The 18,760-nt window shown below is 39.0% G+C and overlaps 2 protein-coding genes across 3 annotated transcripts; both read left to right on the top strand.

Annotated features, from left to right (window-relative positions):
• Positions 1-1,021: 1,021 nt before the first annotated feature.
• On the top strand, positions 1,022-3,477 carry LOC133860566 (probable leucine-rich repeat receptor-like protein kinase At1g35710). Its single transcript, XM_062296146.1, has 2 exons — positions 1,022-2,771; positions 3,089-3,477. Exons 1-2 carry the CDS (start codon positions 1,022-1,024, stop codon positions 3,475-3,477), a joined length of 2,139 nt encoding a protein of 712 aa, XP_062152130.1.
• Positions 3,478-13,664: 10,187 nt separating this feature from the next.
• On the top strand, positions 13,665-18,252 carry LOC133859719 (probable dolichyl pyrophosphate Man9GlcNAc2 alpha-1,3-glucosyltransferase). 2 transcript variants are annotated; one of them, XM_062295233.1, is made up of 7 exons: positions 13,665-13,909; positions 14,404-14,817; positions 14,946-15,129; positions 15,236-15,343; positions 15,969-16,130; positions 17,152-17,404; positions 17,521-18,252. In XM_062295233.1, exons 2-7 carry the CDS (start codon positions 14,441-14,443, stop codon positions 17,961-17,963), a joined length of 1,527 nt encoding a protein of 508 aa, XP_062151217.1. In that variant the 5' UTR covers positions 13,665-13,909; positions 14,404-14,440; the 3' UTR covers positions 17,964-18,252. The 2 variants fall into 2 exon arrangements, with proteins under 2 accessions (XP_062151217.1, XP_062151218.1); XM_062295234.1 differs by lacking the exon at positions 13,665-13,909 and adding an exon at positions 13,920-14,077.
• The last annotated feature ends 508 nt before the right edge of the window (positions 18,253-18,760 follow it).

The following is an 18,760-nucleotide window of genomic DNA, read 5'->3' as shown; positions in this document are numbered from 1 at the left end:
TGTAGCTTCTGGATGTTAGTGAATATATTTTTCAGACAATCGTGATTGGATATGGTAAGAGAACATATTAGATTGTACGATTTGATTCTAATCAATTACAATCAATTCGTACAATCTACTATTTTCTCCTACCATTTATAAATTATAATTATATGAAAAATATATTCTCTAACACTGGATGTGTTCCTACTTGATGCAACACAAAATTTTGTAAGATCACTCTGCAATGTAAATGTAATGCAGGGAATTAGTTAACATACTAATCAATGAGGAAACCTTCATTTACAGATTGATTCTTTGAACCTGTAGCCATTTTCTCACACCAGATACAAATCACTCATAACATGGACGAATATGTTAAAACTCCTGCAGCATTAAGACTAATAAACCTAAGAGTTGTAATCCACACCGTTGAAAAGGACCTACTAAACGTACGCTTCAGGTTCGTCTTGGGTGGTTTGCACTGGCCATTTGATTTTGACCCAACCTGACTTCACCTCAGTTGAGAAATGAATTATGAGGGTCTCTTTTTTCCAAAGTGCAAGCTTAGCAGAAAGTGTGGTAGATATTATATATAGTCATCCAAATATGAAATTGGTCCAATCCCTTCCGGTCCTTATTGCTGGGTGGATCCCTCATCAATCAGACACTTTGGTTTCGAAAGGAAAAATTGCAGATCCATGGGATTCGAAAAGGCAATCATTACCTTGACTCCCAAGTCCACAAATCTTTCTTATGTCCCCAAGTCATGAACAAAATAATAATAAATGACTCTCAGTCCAAAAGTTTGGACCCCCTCTGATCTTTCTTATTAATAATAATAATCAATCCTCTGCCATTGTCCTCATCAATCATACACTTCATGAAAACATGGCACCCTCCGTTCACCAAACCCCCCCCCCCCCCCCCCCCCTCCTCTGATCTTTCTTATTAAAGTGTCCCCACTCCCCAGTGATGTACATAACAATCAACCCTTTTGCCATTGCCCTCATCAATCATACACTACTAACTACTTGCAGGCATGAAACCCTCTCTTTCCATTTCCATTGTGGTCGTAGCATGTATCTTGTTGTATGGAACTTATTTGGATAGTGCCGCATCTGAATCATCGGCACTATCACTAGAAGCAAAGGCTCTGCTGGAGAGTCGGTGGTGGGGGAGTGCCAACACCAGCAACGTTCCTCATTGTTACTGGAATGGTATTATGTGCAATACTAATGGAAGCATCATTTGGATTGCAATGGCTTATCAGCTCCATTCTCCAGTTAAGTTAAAACTCAACTTCTCTTCCCTCCCTAATTTAGTTCGCCTTGATTTGTCGTTTAACGGCCTTAGTGGTCCAATCCCTCCTACTCTCGGCCATCTAACTAATCTGAAATATTTGTACCTGCATAATAACAATCTTAGTGGTCCAATCCCTTCTACTCTAGGCCATTTAACTAATTTGATATATTTGTTGCTCCGCAACAATCGAATCCATGGTTCCATTCCCCTAGAAATAGGCAATATGGAGAATTTGAGATATATGTCCCTAAAAAATAACAACCTTAGTGGTTATATCCCAGGAGAAATGGGGAATTTGAAGAAGCTGACCCATCTCGTTCTCGAATCTAACAATCTCACTGGCTCAATTCCTACTCAGCTAACCAATTGCCATTCGCTGGAGCGATTGTTATTGAGCAACAACTCCTTTCATGGAAGTGTTCCCTATGAGATCCGACACCTTACTTTCTTGGCCACTATAAACCTTAGTCATAACTTTATTAGTGGAAAAATACCTCTTGATCTATGGGGTTTACCAGTTTTAGTGGTCTTGGATCTTAGCTACAACAATCTTTCTGGCAACGTACCCCTTTCTTTCACTTCTATAACACATATCAACTTGTCATACAATTCTTTGTCTGGTCAAATACCAGACAGTTATCAAAATCATACATCTGACACGTTAATTGGCAACAAGGATTTATGCGGTGATTTCGTGGGTTTCTCTCCTTGCCTTTCACTTTCCCCTCCTTCCCTTTCACATTCCCTAGTCAGTAACAAATCAGTTATACCCAAAGTAAAAATCATTGCACCCATTAGCATTTTCCTTGGATTCTTAGTTCTTGGGGGTTTTTGTTTTTTCCTGTCTAAACGTGTGGTTAAAAAAACCCAATCTATGTCAACAGAAAGAAAGAATGGAAACTTGTTCTCGATATGGAATTATGATGGAAATATTGCATATGAAGACATCATTCAAGCGACCGAGGACTTTGACATTAAGTATTGTATTGGGACAGGTGGTTATGGAAGTGTTTACAAAGCAGAACTACCTGGTGGAAAAGTAGTTGCCTTGAAGAAGCTTCATCGCTTAGAGGCTGAGAATCCAGCTTTTGATAAGAGTTTCAAGAACGAGATAAAGGTGTTAACAGAGATTAGGCATAGAAACATTATAAAGCTTTATGGGTTTTGTTTGCATAAGCGATGTATGTTTTTGGTTTATGAGTACAAGGAAAGGGGAAGTTTGTTTTGTGTCCTAAACGACGAGATTGAAGCTGTGGAATTAGATTGGAGCAAGAGGGTAAACATCATCAAAGACACTGCACACGCCTTATCTTACATGCATCACGAGTGCATCCCAACAATTGTTCATCGAGATATATCAAGTAACAATATTCTATTGAACAATAAACTAGAGGCTTTTGTCTCTGACTTTGGCACTGCTAAATTTCTTGATCCGGATTCTTCCAATCAGACATTAGTTGCAGGCACTTACGGTTACATTGCCCCAGGTGAACTATTATTTTTTTGCTAAAATTTATATCTTTATTTTAAGTCCAGACTATTATTCAAAAACATATAAGTAGCCATGTGGAACAAATATCTTTTCAATATTTGTGTTAGTAGGGTTACCTTGTCAATAACTATTTGAATCGACTCATGCATGGTCGCAAACAACCATTTTCACTATGGAATTATTATGCAATGACAAGTTTTGACCAGCTTCTTACGTTGAAATATATATATATATATATATAAAGGAAAAAGAGAATGAAAGGTTATTACATTTGTAATAGTTTTAATTTGTCATTTTCTTTTTTATATGCAGAGTTGGCCTATACCATGAAAGTTACTGAAAAATGCGATGTTTATAGCTTTGGAGTGATGGCATTGGAAATATTAATGGGAAGATATCCAACGGAACTCCTGACTTCATTATCATCATCGTCTTCTCAAAACGTGATGTTATATGAAATATTAGACCAACGTCTATCACCTCCAAATCATCTAGTTGCACATGATATTTTCCTTGTTGCAACAATAGCATTTGCATGTGTACACACCAAACCAAAGTCTCGGCCTATAATGAAATGCGTGTCTCAAGAATTTCTTTCTCGGAGGAAGCCAATAGCCAAGCCTCTACATGCATATTCACTATGGGAGCTAAGGAACCAAGAGATGTATATGGTTGGATCTGGGGATGAAACTCAATTATGAAATGCTTTTTGTTAAGTTGAGTATCGTACTGTTTGATGAACTTGTATGAATAAAAAATATTGTGTATGAGAATTATATTGCCATAAAAATTATGTAACTTTATTGGTTTTACCCATTTTTTTTTTTAATCATATTACATACATACATACATACATACATTGATATCATTCTACACATCCCAAAATTCTTCTCTAAAATTTGGTTCCCAAATGATGTGTCGCAATCTCATATGATCTATCATTTTGAGAAATGTGTCACAATCTCATGAGATTGTGATACAACATTTGGAAACAAAATTTTAGAACAAAATTTTGGGAAGTCTAGCATTTCAAACCAATCTAATAAATTGTCAAGTATCCTTTAACATGTGAGAAACACATGCTTTCTTATTAAAGCTATTAAAAAAACACGTGATAAGCATGTGGCGTTAAAAATGCTCATTCAAGTTGGCCAAACCATAGTTTTATTTTACAATACTGATGTGTCAATCTCAACCAGACCTCAGATCAATCATTGTTTACCAGAAAAATAAAAATCAAAAGTTGATTGGAACTATCACGTCAGTATTGTGAATAATTGTGAGATTAAAATTTAGTATATAACATTACTAAGTAAAAAAGAGTAATGATAGAAACGACATTTTTATCTCACAATTATCATACAATGCTGATTTGACAGTCTCAAGCAACTTTGGTTGACTAAGACTGCTATGGGTGAAAACCCGGAGTCGGTTGGCCAAAATCACCAACCGACTCTGGTAATCGGGTAGCTAGTTAACTGGGTTTATAATAATCGGCGGTTACCAGTTGGTACTCGGTTATCCGAACTGGGTATTGAAATTTTAAAAAGGAAAAAGTACATATAACCCTCTCAAACTATCACCTCATTGTCAATGTCTCCCCCAAGCTACCAATTATGTCAATCTCCCCCTCTAAATTATCAAAAAATGTCAATGTCCTCCATAATGACAAAAATATTTTTCATAAAATTATTAATTTTTTTTAAAAAAAGAAACTAAAAAATTATTAAAAAAATCTAAAATAAATAAACAAAAACAAAAAACAAAAAAAATAAAAAGTTGTTTTTTTTTTTTTTTTTTAATTTTCAGTTTTTTTTTTTTTTTGTTTTTTGTTAAAAAAAAATCGTTTTTTTTTTTTTTTCGTTTTTTTCCTAGCACACATACTGGAACTTAGGTGGCCATAACAGCAGCGATATCCTTTCCAATGAGGTCCAGATATTTGGATCCCACATCACAGTTGTTGATAGCCATCTTATTCCAATTGGAAAATTTGCTTCTGTGAAAGGAACACCCTATGATTTCCTCAAATCCAACGACGCGCCAATACGTGGAGGAGTGCTGGTAGCGCGAAGGCAATGAGTGGAGGCACAAAAACCAGCAATGGACAGCGAAGAGGTAAAGGAAGGTGGTGGAGTGGCGCGTTGGAGGGTGGGAGCAGCGAAGACAAACAAATCTAGCTTGGAAGGAAGGGGCAATGTTAGGTGGAGGTCTCTCGTGGAAAAGACAACATTGAGCGGAGGTCCAATGTGATGGCACAACTTGGTAGTGGTGGAGGCGCGAAGGAGCATAGTTGGAGTGGCAACACTGTTGGAGACATAGGGAACACACCAAAACAAAAAAAGAATAGCGAGAAAAACCAAAGAAAGGGGAAAAGGAAAAATGGGGAAGAGATGAGGGAGGACTCCTCCCTCCACCCCTAGAATAGCCACAAGAAGCAGCGAAGAGTCTCACAAAGGAGGTGGAAACTTCTCCTCTAGAGAGAAGGAAGAGGTTCTCTCAAAATGACGAGTTTAGTTACTATTTTAAGAGTGTCATTAATGTAGGTTTTCATTTTTTCTATTTCTTTCCTTTCAAAGTTCAATATTTTGGGATTCAATTTTTTTTAATTATTTTTTGCCATTATCGAAGCCTTAATTAAAGAGCTTTTAACTAATATGTTCATCTTATCAACTAGTAAATCTAAAAACCGTTTTTTCTCTCTACGGGATTCTTGAATCCATAGAGTTGGAAGGTGTTTTTTCTGGTCTTTTGACTCAGAAGTTGTTTTCGGTTGGGATCTTTTAATTCATTGGTGTTTTGTTTTGATCATGATGGATGATCTAACAAATCTCTAGAAGAATTTCACGTTGATGGAGGAGGAAAGCTGTGTGGTGGATGCTTCTGTTCAGGGGCTCCATCACATTGTTGATAGGGGAAAAAACTTGCCTTGTGGCGAAGCTACTGGCGGATCGTCTCATTGGGAAGAATGCAATTCGGTCTACGTTGATTAAGGGCTGGAGACCAGCTGGTAACACTAGTTTTACGAATCTAGGGGACAATCTGTTCCTTATTGAATTTGAACATTTTTGGGAAAAAGACCAAGTCCTTGAAGACCGCCTCTGGGTGTTTGAGGGGAATCTCTTTTCTGTGGAGGAGTATAATGGGACTGTTGCCCCTTCTTCTATGGAGTTTGCAAAAGTGTTGTTTTGGGTGCGGATGTTCCAACTGCCTCTTTCGTGTATGTCTGAAACCATGGGTGTTCAATTGGGCAGTTCAATTGGCCAGGTGGTGGAGGTTGAGACTGATGAAGATGGAGTGGGCTAGGAGGAATACCTTCTGGTGCGTGTTCGGGTGGACCTTTCTAAGCCTTTGGTTCGAGGGCGTATGCTAAAGTTGAATGGAAATTCAACTTGGATAGCTTTTCAGTATGAAAAGTTACCTAAGTTTTGTTTCCAATGTGGCTTGGTCCGGCATGGAGTGGGTGGTTGTTTAAACCTGAGAGTGGCAGGTAGGAAGGGTAATCCCCCTTAAGTGCAATTTGGTGTTTGGCTTCGAGCAGATGGTTATGGTCGCCGTCCCATGGCAGGGGGAAGCTCTCGTCCTTTTTTTTTTTTTTTTTTTTTTTTTCTGGCATGGCCGACACTCAGTTGGGTGCCATCTCTGGCAGTGCTTTAGGGGAATGGGGCCGATTGAGCGTTGGATCCCGGGCATCCGATGGGGTGGTGGAGCTGCCTTTTAGCGGTTTGGCTCAACATGCAGCTGTCTCTATGCAGGAGATGGTTTCGGAAGTCCATCTTGGTGACACGTCTTTGCATTCTCCCACAACCGCAACTTTCTAAAGAGTCGGTTATGTTGCCACTTGGCAGTGGCTTTTCGCAGGCGGTTCCTATTGAGGGTGATACTTCTAAGGCATTTAATGTCATTGATGTCCCTTGTTTGGGTGCTAACGTGGCCATGCATGGAGATAACGTGGCCAGGAGAAGTTCACGAGTGCCAATAGGTGAGCCTGGCTTGGAGTTTGGGAAACAGGTAGTGCCTTCTAGTGGATTGGATTCCACGGCTAAGGACATGTTTGGGTCTGGGGCCCCTCACGCCCAAATGGTAACTCCCGCTTGTCCTGCTCCAGAGGACCCTCCAACTCTTTCCACGGGTATCCCCTGTAATCTCAGTCTCATTATTTTTTATGCTCAGCAGGATGCACCTTCTCCATCCTTACGGAAATGCAAGAAACATGTTCGACGATCCAGTAATGGACCAACTTCTTCACTTTCGGCTGTGGGGAAGAGGAAACCGGGGTCTGCTAAGTTATTGGCTAACTTGATTCCTGTCAAAAAATCAAAGGCAATGGCGGTGGCTGATGTACAGCCCCACCTGCCGCAATGACTACCCTTAGTTGGAATTGTCGGGGGCTTGGGAACCTCCCGACAGTTCTGGATCTTTGCTAGATGGTGAATGAGAAGAAGCCCAGTTTCGTTTTTCTCATTGAAACTTTGTGTTCTAAAAAACGGATGGAATGGATATGGGTGAAGTTAGGTTTTGCTGGTTGTTTTGTGGTGGATCTCGTGGGAAGGAGTCGTGGTCTCGCCTTGCTTTGGCGGGAAGTGAGAGCTTTAGAGATTTTTAATTTTTCGTTGAGACATATCAACGCTACAATAATGAATGATTCTGGTCAGCCTCTATGAAAGCTAACCGGGTTTTATGGACATCCGGTTTGTGGATAGCGTGCATCCTCGTGGGAGTTAATTCGTAATCTGAAGTCTTTCTCCCCTCTTCCCTAGATGTGTGTTGGCGACTTTAATGAAATTATGGACCAATCTGAAAAGGAGGGGGCTGCTCTTCGGCCAGAATCTCAAATGGATGGCTTTAGGAGTGTGCTTGAAGATTGCTAGTTGGCTGACTTAGGTTTCCAAGGGGCTCCTTTCACTTGGAGTAACCACAAAATTGATGGCATGTTTACCAAAAAACGTTTGGATTGTGCTTTGGCCAACCAGGAATGGTGTCGTCTTTTTTTGGCCTTCACGGTTATTGTTTTGGCCGCCCGAACATCGGATCATACACATTTACATGTATGTGTAGTTGTTGGTCCTCCTGATCAGCACTCCTATAGGCGTGGTTTCAAGTTTGAGGATAGTTGGACATTGTGTGAGGAGTGGTTGGAGGTTTTCAAGGAGGCTTGGGGTGATAATCTTCCTAATGGGGAAGCTATGGTATCTATTCAAAGGAAGCTCTCTGCTTCTCAACTTTCTCTTTCTTGGTGGAGTTCGAGGAAATTTAGGCAGTCCACTAAGGTCTTAAAACAGAAAACTTAGCAGCTAAAGAGGGAGCAAAGCCGTGAAACTCCCAACAATATTGACACCATTAAACGGCTTCAAGGTGAGATTGATGTAATTTTGGCCAGGGATGATGCCAAATGGAAACAAAGATCCAAGCAGAATTGGTATCGTGGGGGGGGGGGGGGGGGGGGGGGGGGACTGAAACACACAATATTTCCACACTTGGGCCAATCATTGTCGGGAAATTAATAGCATCCAGCAGATCAATGATGAAGGGGGGCAAATTTGGAAGACAAAGCCTGATATTAGTATGGCTTTTATTCATTACTATAAGACATTGTTCACAACCCAAGGTCCCTCACTGATTTAGGAGTGTCTCATGCATGTGGAACCCTTTGTCTTGGCCAGCCGTTTGTGGAGGCGGAAGTTGTTTTTTCATTGTCTCAAATGCATCCCCTTAAAGCCCCGGGCCCGGATGGTTTTCCAACGACTTTTTACCAAAAATCTTGGGCTACAACCGGTAGTGAGGTATGTGGGGTTGTTCTGCATTTTCTTAATGGTGGCTTTTTAGATGCTAAGTTGAATGCTACCAATTTAGTTCTTATCCCAAAGATTCCTAATCCTTCACGGGTTACTGAGTACTAGCCTATAAGCCTTTGCAACGTTATTTATAAGCTCATTCAAAAGTCCTTGCAAATTGGTTTAAGAAGGTCCTTTCTAGTGTCATTTCATCGGAGCAAAGCACTTTTATTCATGGGAGGCTCATCACCGACAATGTATTTGTGGCTTTTGAAACTTTGCACACAATGGATGCTCGTTTAAAGGGTAAGGAGGGGTTTATGGCATTGAAGCTCGATATGAGCAAAGCCTATGACCGTTTGGAATGGGATTTTTTGGAAGCAATTATGCGGAAGATGGGGATTGCGGAGCATTGGATTGGATTGTTGATGACTTGTGTGCGTTCGGTTTCTTATTCAATTCTTATTAATGAGCAACCTTATGGTCATATTATTCCAACAAGGGGGGTAAGGCAAGGTGACCCATTTTCACCTTATTTTTTCATTCTTTGTGCGGAGACAATGAGCTTCTTGTTGTATTTCAAGGAAAGGAGTAGTTTGTTGTCCGGGATCCCCATTGGCTGGTGTGGTATTTCCATCAACCATATTTTCTTCGCCGATGATAGCCTCCTATTTTGTCGGGCTAATTTACGTGAATGGGGAACGATCCAAGAGGTACTTTTGTGTTATGAGAATGCATCGGGCCAAAAGGTTAATCGGGATAAAACTTCCTGTTTTTTTAGCCGAAATACCTAACCAGCAAGTCGAAGTATGATGTTGGGGACTGTGGGAGTGGCTTCAACTCAGAATTATGCTCGTTATCTTGGTCTTCCCGCTCTCATCGGAAGGTCTAAGGTTAGTGCTTTTAACTATATCAAGGGTAGGATTTGGTGGAGAATGAATGGATGGAAAGAAAAGTTTCTCTCCCATGCCAAAAAAGAAATACTCCTAAAGGCTGTTTTGCAGGCTATTCCCACTTACACTGAGCGTTTTTCAGCTTCCTAAAACCCTCTGCAAGGAGATAAACTCGTTGATGGCTAAGTTCTGGTGGGGCCATACGGACAACATGACCAAAATCTCTTAGATGAAATGGTTGAAGATGGGAATAAGTCGTGATTCGGACGGCTTGGGTTATAAAACCTTGGAGCTGTTCAATTTGGCTCTTTTGGCTAAGCAGGGGTGGAGATTCATACAACATCCAGAATCATTGGTTGCTTAAGTTTTTAGGGCAAAATATTTCCCTGGGAAGGATTTTCTAGAGTCTAATCTTGGCTGGATACCATCGTTTGCTTGGAGATCAATCTGGAACTCCAAGGCTTTAATCCAAGATGGTCTATTGTGGCAATGGAACAGGGAGCATATACGGATTTGGCAGGACAACTGGATTCCCAACAACTCAAATATTGGTATCTACTCTAATTCTAATGGCTTAAGTGCTAATGCAACTGTTGATGTATTGATAGATAGGGATACCAATTGGTGGAACTTACCTGTGGTTGTGAGCCTCTTCCCTTCAACAGTGGTTGCCGAGATTTGTGGCATAGCAATTTCTCCTCAATCTCAAATAGACCAGATGCGGTGGTCAGGTACCAAAAATGGTGATTTCTCTGTCCACAGTGCCTATCATTTGGCTGTTGAGGGTCTGTCCAGAGCTTCTGGCAGCTGTTCCAATCCGGTGTCGAGCAGTCCTTTTTGGAAACGTCTGTGGACGCTGAATGTCTCACATGCAGTCCAAATGTTATTGTGGAGGGGTTGTAATAATATGCTCCCAACTAAGGAAAAGCTCTATCATCGGAAGGTTGTCCTTGAACCTTTCTGCCCCTAGTGTGGTACAGAGGTGGAATCTGCCGGGCATTTTCTCTAGCGATGCCCCATGGCTACTACGGTATGGGCGGAATGCTCCCGATCCATCAACAAGTGTGTCATCTTAGGGGGGGGGGGGGGGGGGGGGGGATTTCCTATCCATATTTCAAGGGTTGAGTTCCAAATTGGAGGGGAAGGAGTTGGAGTTGGTAGCTATCATGGCGTACAAAATGTGGAACCGAAGGAATCAGGTAGTGTTCAGGGGAACCTGTTGCCACCCAGGTGTTTGATGATAGGTGCCAGAGACTCCCTAGATGCGTTTCAGCAAGCAAGGGGCCTCTAGCCTGTTTTGATGGTTGATGCGTCGGCCACTCTACCTAAATGGGAGAAGCCAGGTTCAGGTTGGATTAAAATCAACTGGGACGCATCGGTGGATAAGGCTAAACAAGTAATGGGTGTGGGTTTAGTAGCAAGGGATTTCATGGGTAGGGTGTGTGCTTCCCTATGCACGACCCTTTCGTACATGTATGATCCCACTGCGGCGGAGGCACTAGTAGCACGGATGGGGGTGGAGTTTTCGAAAGCCATGGGTTTTTGGAGGATCTGGTTGGAAGGAGATGCTAAGGTGATTGTGGATGCTCTGAAGTCCACGGGACTACAACCGCCGAGCTATGGTTATATCATTGAGGACACACGTATATTGGCTCAGTGTTTCTCTAATTGGCAAGTTTCACATGTAAATGGCAATTCTAATATTGTGGCCCATTTGTTGGCTTGCCTGGCAGTTCAACAGGGTCTTCATCGAGTCTGGATTGAGTCTTTCCCTGACTCAATCTCGACTTCTATTTGTACTAATCTAGGGACTCTAGGGAGCTTTCAAAAAAAAAAAAAAAAAAAAACATGTTCACTATAATGGGGCCTTAAACCTTTTGTAATTTTTTAAAAAGAAACTTAATTATATAATTGCTATTTGGAACCTTATTTCATTAGGGCTTTAGGCAACCGCCTAATTCACTTATGACCTGTTTGAGATTGTGTTAATAAGTTTAAAAAGTACTTTTAGTACATAGAAAGTTGTGCAAAGCAAAAATGAGTATGTTTGGTAAAAAAAGTCAAAAAAAAAATACTTATTTGATTTTTTTGCTCTAAAAAATGTTAAAACGCACTTTTGAAAATGAAGATTTTTCTCAAAAGCTCTTTCTGAATATAAAAGCTCTATTTTTCAACACAATTCCAAACATGCTCTAATTTAGGATTGTGTTAACTTAAGGAACTTAAGAAGTATTTTCAGTACATTAAAAGCCGTGTTAAGCAAACATGAGTCCATTTGATAAAAAAAAGAAAAACTTAAAAAGTACTTCTTTAGCTTTTTTATTATAAAAAGGTCCAAAACACATTTTTACATAAGCTTGAAAATAAGGCTTTTTTTTTTAAAAAAAAAAAAATAAATAAAAATAAAAAAACTCTCTAACTTTTTCAATAAATAAAAATTATATTTTTCAACACCATCCAAACACACTTTTAATCAAGAAACCAGCCCTACAGGAGAAGGGGTGGTGGAGTGCCTAGAACAAATAACTATAACTCATGTCGTAACTGGTATTGTAATCCTTGGGATGCTGACAAATACGTCACAGAGATTAACTTAGCTAATAATGTCTATTTGGAAAAAAGAAAAGAAAAGAAAATTAAACTCAACTTCTCTTCCTTACAAAATTTAGTCCATCTTCATCATCGTGGATATGCACTTCCATCCAGGGAGCAAAAAAGTGACATTGCAACTTTAATAAGAGATAAGTAGGAACGTAGGATACATTAATCAAACTAAAAAAATAAATAAAATTGATCTTAATTATATTATTCGACCTTAAATGGGTCCATAATCTTTTGTCTCATTTTCTGTACGATATGACGTGAATAAGGCACACGACTATAAACATTTTTTTTTTTTTATTTTTTTAAAAGAAAGCAACTTTTTTCTTGCCACTTAAGTAGGGGGCTTGAGAGACTTATTATTATTATTATTATTATTATAAAGATATTGCATTTTGATTGTATGGATTTTCTTTCTTTAAAAGAGGAAATAGGCTCCGCAGTGCTACCCTCCTCAAGTGAAGAAATTGGTCGATGCCTCTTTCCTTCCATTGTTGTTTGAATTTCTCAAAGTAATAAGATAGCAAAAAAAGAAGAACAATCGAACTTCAAAAGTTGATCAAGGATATATGTTTAAAAGAGGGGAAAAAACATAAACGAAAAAAATACTAAACATTCAATACTCGACTCGACTCGACTCAGCTCGAACACAGTTTTAATTCTAGTCTCTAAATTGAGATATGTTATTTGCACTACGCTTATACAACAATTACAAAACAATACTAATATGTTAAGTATTTTTTCTAAAAAGAAAAAAAAATTAAAAATAATGAACACATCAGTATTGTTGTGCATCTAACATACTCCTTTAAATTTAGTATTTTCCATTAATGTATTTTTATACGAGGTGTTGCTTTATGAGAACTATCTCTATAAAAAATAGTTTTGAGGACACTTGGAAAGAAGTAATAAAAATGCATTTTGATTATTTGATTAGCACTAAAAAGTATCAATATGTTTTTTATAAGATTAATATTTTTACATGATTTTAGACAAATAATAAATTTTTATTTACTAAACAATATAACATAGAAAAAATTTTAAAAAAAAATCAATTAATTGACTGGATAGATTGATTTTTCTATGAATGAAATAATAAAAATTCAGAAATTCTATCTTATATATCTGTTTATGGACAAAAATTTGGTGAGTAGGCAAAAAAATAAGTGTCAGCAGTGTTTTAGAATTTAGGTTTATTTAATTGGTTCACGTCAGGAGAAAGTCATGTGCCAGAGTCGGCAGTGGTTTTTTTTTTTTTTTTTTTTACTTGTCCACACAAGATGAGAGAAAAATTCGAACTAGCAACTTCCGCTTCATGAAGCGTGATCCCCAACCGATTAAACTACCCTTGAGGATGTTTGGAGTGGTTGTTGGAGGAGCACAAATGCCTAGGCATGTATACGAACTGAACTCAAGCGAGTAGTGATTGTCAAAGCTCGGCTCGTGAAGAATGTACATAAGCTCGAGTTCGGCTCAAGCTTATGACGAGCATCAAAATCTGGATTTGCTTATCGAGTCGAGCCTTATCGAGCCGAGTCCGAACGATACTTACCGATAGCTTTGCTTCAATTACATCCCTAAATGCCCCTGCCCATTGAATAGCTGGTTTCTGAAACACGACTTTCTTGTGAACCAAACAAACCTGAAAAACACCGCACCAACGGCAACAAGGCGAACCCCTTCTTAATCTTATATCTCTAAAGCCAGATAGGCCTCTCTTAAGCCCTTCTTATCTCTCTCAATTAACAGTGATAATTGTCGACTCTGACCGAGATGCACCGCTTTTAACTCGATTCCGAACGGTTCTCACAGGCATTCGTCTTTCTCGTGCATAAATCAAATGCTGACACTAGAAAAAAAGACAGCAGGTTAGTTTTCTTTGTATTATTTGTTTTGACGATGGCGATTCAGATCAAACCCAATAGGAAGAAAACGCTCTAGCTTCATCAGACCCTTCTCTAAAATCTTCAGTCCCACTCTATTAGTCATAGACCTCCGACAGCCTAGATTCACTTGTTCAATTCTCCAAGCGAGAGGCAATTCTTCATGTTATTCACTTGTTATTTGTTTCATATAATTTAATTTTCCACTTCTTCTCGTTCGCCATTTCTATAAATCACGTAACTGTACTATTTCCGATTTCATTATTTTTGACTGGATTTGACTTGGGTTAGAAATTATGCCCTAAATTAAATTGTGTTGATTGGATTGGATGAACTGAAAATTCGTTTATTTTCAAATTCTTCATTTTCTGTTTCCTCAGTAAAGCTTGGGACTGATTTTGTAAGTTATGAACAAATGCACTGTATCTGGGAATCCTGTTCTTACATTGATATCTTTCCGGTGGCTTTTTTTTATACAGACTACTGAACAAACGGTAGAATCGTGGTGTAAGAGAGATGGAGAAGAAGAGCGGATGGAAGGTGATGGAGGACAAGGAGGAGGTTGTTCACAGGGGAATTGCGGCCTCATTCCTGTGCATTGCAGTATTTTCATTTTTGGTGCGAGTGGCCGTATCCCTTCATCCTTATTCCGGTGCAGGAAATCCTCCCAAGTATGGGGACTTTGAGGCACAGAGGCATTGGATGGAGATCACCCTTAATTTGCCACCCAAGGAATGGTATCGTAACAGTACATCCAATGATCTCAGCTACTGGGGACTTGACTATCCTCCCCTTACTGCTTACCAGAGTTATGCCCATGGTCTACTTCTCAGATTCTTCCATCCTGAAGCAGTTTCTCTTTTCACTTCTCGAGGCCATGAGTCTTATCTTGGGTTCGTATTATCCGGGATTCTTTTCCAGTAACTGATTTTCCTTTTTATATACTTCAATTTACATTTTCTTGATGAGTGGTAATGATACATTTGAGTTTCCCGATGCTGTCTATGCTTTTTTACTGCAGAAAACTTCTCATGAGGTGGACAGTTCTTTCGTCTGATGCACTGGTGTTCTTTCCTGCAGTTTTCTATTTCATTGTTGTGTACTATACTGGTCGCCCACATGGCCATAAAACTGACATAGCATGGCACATTGCAATCATGTTACTGAATCCATGTCTGATGCTAATTGATCATGGTCATTTTCAGGTTCCAAATTGAATTTTCCGATGCTTTTTTCCACCATTTTAGAACTTTTAAGGCAATTAGTATCAGTTGCTAATGTTTGATTTCTCATCTGTATTTATTCTGTCAGTACAATTGTATCAGTTTGGGCCTTACTGTTGGAGCTGTTGCTGCTGTTCTCTCTAACAAAGAGCTATTAGCTTGTTTCTTGTTCAGTCTTGCTCTCAACCACAAACAGGTGCTTCTAATTCAAATTACCTTGCATCATGATCTATTACTTATAATGACTACAAGTTGCCTATTTTGTCAAATTTACAAAGGTTCATCTGAGCTTCACATAAAAAGTAAAGGGGGAAGGGCTCCTTTTGTTTTCTGTGGCTTCTGATGCACACAATTTTTTGAAATGGAACGCTGAAAAAGAAATCAATTTCCGTTGGATGTTCACATGTACCCTTATTGTTGTTTGTTCGCGATCCAGGAAATCCCTTGAGTGTTGGGTTGAGCAGAGGGATTTTATTTTCTATATTGTTTGAGAATGAGACCATGTCAATCTTGTTAGGGAGTATGCCTTGATGTTCTAAGAAATACTAAAATGCCAAGAGGGAAACACAACGAATAATCAATTCGTGATTCGGTAAATGTTGCTTTTATCAATGAATTGTTTTTTCCTAGTATTCATTTTGTTTCATATGAAAATACTAAATGGCTTCATTTTGGGTATATTTAGTCCAATAAAAGTGGGGACCTCGCTATTCTCCACCTGTAGGTAGGAAGGGTAGCAAACGTATATGTGACAGGTTGTTGTACTTCACTCCTGCCAGCTGATTTGTCCTCCGGGAATGTTTATTTGTGGTTTGCTGCAGATGACTGCATATTTTGCACCTGCATTTTTCAGCCATCTCTTGGGTAAATGTCTTAGGCGCCAAAATCCTCTTCTTGAAGTATCGAAACTGGGCCTTGTGGTCTTGGGAACATTTGCACTTGTTTGGTGGCCATATCTCCACTCCATGGAAGCCTTTTTAAGGGTAAACAGCTATGGTCAATTTGCTTTTATTTTGCAATAACTTAACACCATATTTCTTTGTGGTACTTCTTTACCAGGATCATGGTTTACTACATAGATTAAATGGCTATCCATCCTTTCTGTTTTTATGCTATAAATCTTTGTCTTGCCCTTTTATATCCTGATATACTGATACATACAACAAAAGGAGAACTGAATTTGTCAACGTTCAGGACATTGAATTTATATATCCCATTCATCCTGTTTAACAAGTTTGAGCAATTCTGACCGACTAGAAGAAAAAGGAGCAATCTATACTCAAGGATTTCAGATCATATATAACAAGGACTTTCCATATTGGACAGAGACAGGTGTACTACACATCTCAATCACTAATGCATACAAAGAATATGTTAAGGTCTCTATGTCAAGACACCAATTTTCATGTCTATGTCCTCATCATGTTGGTTTATTTTTGTGAAAAGCAGAACAAGTACTGGTCTAAAGGGTTATTGAAAAAGTCATTTTAAGTGGTTGAAGTGTTTTGAAGTCATATTTCCATCTTCTGAAGTGGAATCTTGGGGGTTATTTTCTAGTGCAATATAGTAAACACTTGGACTATCAAGCTTAAGTGCATCGATTCAAGTCTTGAGAGTGGCCGTTCCATGCGAAGAATATCTGAGGGGTAGAAATGTATGCAAACCATCCCTCCCAACACCACTTTTGGTGGGGAACCAACACTAGGATTAGACCATTAAATTGAAAAGTACGATTTGAGGTTTTTCTAGGTAAATAAAACATTACACCCCCATATTGGATTCAACTCTTGACCTTAACCCGCATCCCTTGGTTAATGTGGGAGGAGATGTCAATGGGTCCATAGGCCATTGGCAAAGGTACGTTCCAAGTAATTTTTTTTATATAGATATTTATGTCCTGAGAACATGAACTACGTGCTATAGAATACATGAAGTGCTCAACAGAAATTCTTCCGTGAGTTAATTTTGGACTTTATGATTTACTTGAGCTTGGTGAATGTCCAGGTTCTCTCTCGCCTTGCTCCTTTTGAGAGAGGAATATTCGAGGATTATGTGGCTAACTTTTGGTGCACCACTTCAGTTCTTATAAAATGGAAGAGAATGTTCACCACAGAATCGCTGAAGCTTTTTAGCCTGGGTGCTACTATTTTGACTTGTCTGCCTTCAATGGTTCAGCAGATATGGGCGCCAAGCAGCCAAGGTTTCCTTTATGGACTGCTGAATAGTGCATTCTCATTCTATATGTTCTCATTCCAAGGTAGGTCAAAATATATGTTTCTTTCACTCTATTTTAACATTCTTTTCTCGAATTTATTTTTCCATAGTGAGTATGTAACAGTTATTTGCATTGCTGGCTGATGTTTTAATTTGCAGTGCATGAGAAGTCAATTTTGCTGCCTCTCCTGCCTGCAAGCCTTTTGGCACTGGAAGAGCCTTTTCTACTTGAATGGATTACACTTAATGCCTTGTTCTCTATGTTCCCTCTTCTATGTCGTGACAAACTGATTCTGCCATATACTGCACTCTCTGCGCTATTCATCCTTATTTGTTACCATTTGCCAAGCAGAAGACAAGATAGAAAGGAGACACGCTCCTTCAATACATATATGACAACCTTTCTTGTATTATGCTCTGTTGTTCTTCATGGCGTTTACTTAACCATGCATCCTCCACGTAGATATCCTTTCCTTTTTGAAGCTGTGATTATGCTTCTTTGCTTCTTGCAGTTCACTTTGCTTACTTTTTACTCTAATGCAAAGCAATGGATGTTGTTGAAACACACCATTTTGATGGACAAGGAAAAGAAGCTTCTTTGATCCTTTGCTTGAAAAATTAGGTTGATTCTGTTAGTGCTTCTTGGTTTCAGTCATTACATGGAGATGTAGATTGGGGGGGGAGGGGGTGCAGCAAACTTGTGTAACTAAATGATTTGAGTTGATTTATTAAGGGGAGCCATGACAGGGAATTGAGAAGAAACATGCCCCCTTGTTATGTCTTTTTTCTTTTTCCTTGTTGGTGTTGTATGCTTTTGTTTTACTTACCTTGCCTCATCGAAAAATAAAAGGTGTTGTAGTCCTTGCTTCACAGATGTGAGCAAAATCTTTACATTTTGTAGTGCGAGAGAAATTGAAAGTCTAATAGCATTTGCAAGTACTCATCAAGTTACACTAAAAATCTCGTCTGTTGGTAGTAGTATAGCCCCTTTTGCTTAACCCACGGCCGTAGATCTCTTCCGCGGAGACCCACGGATTAGACCTCGCTGTGGGTCTCCTCTACAGATTTTTCTGTTTCTTTTTGTACTTAAAAAGGATATTTTGGTATTTTCATACATTTTTAGGGGATATTTTTTGGTATTTTTACCCGACTCATTGAGTGTATAATATATATTTTGTGTGTTTGCCGTCCAAGTTAACCAAAAAAGAGCTCATAGTTTGAGGGGTTACTTTATTTTATTTATTATTATTATCATTATTATTTGGAACACTGTAATTGAAGCGGTAGTTTTAAGGGATTAGAGTAGGTTTTTCCTTACATTTTATGGTTCAGTCTAGATATTTTTACTTAATAGCCACGTGTTGTATGTCGTACATCTTGGATTTGAGTGATACTAGAA

Source organism: Alnus glutinosa, chromosome 2, assembly GCF_958979055.1.
Source record: "Alnus glutinosa chromosome 2, dhAlnGlut1.1, whole genome shotgun sequence".
NCBI lineage: Eukaryota > Viridiplantae > Streptophyta > Magnoliopsida > Fagales > Betulaceae > Alnus > Alnus glutinosa.
Note: the sequence above shows the minus strand (reverse complement) of the source record. Positions and strands in the feature narration are given on the sequence as shown.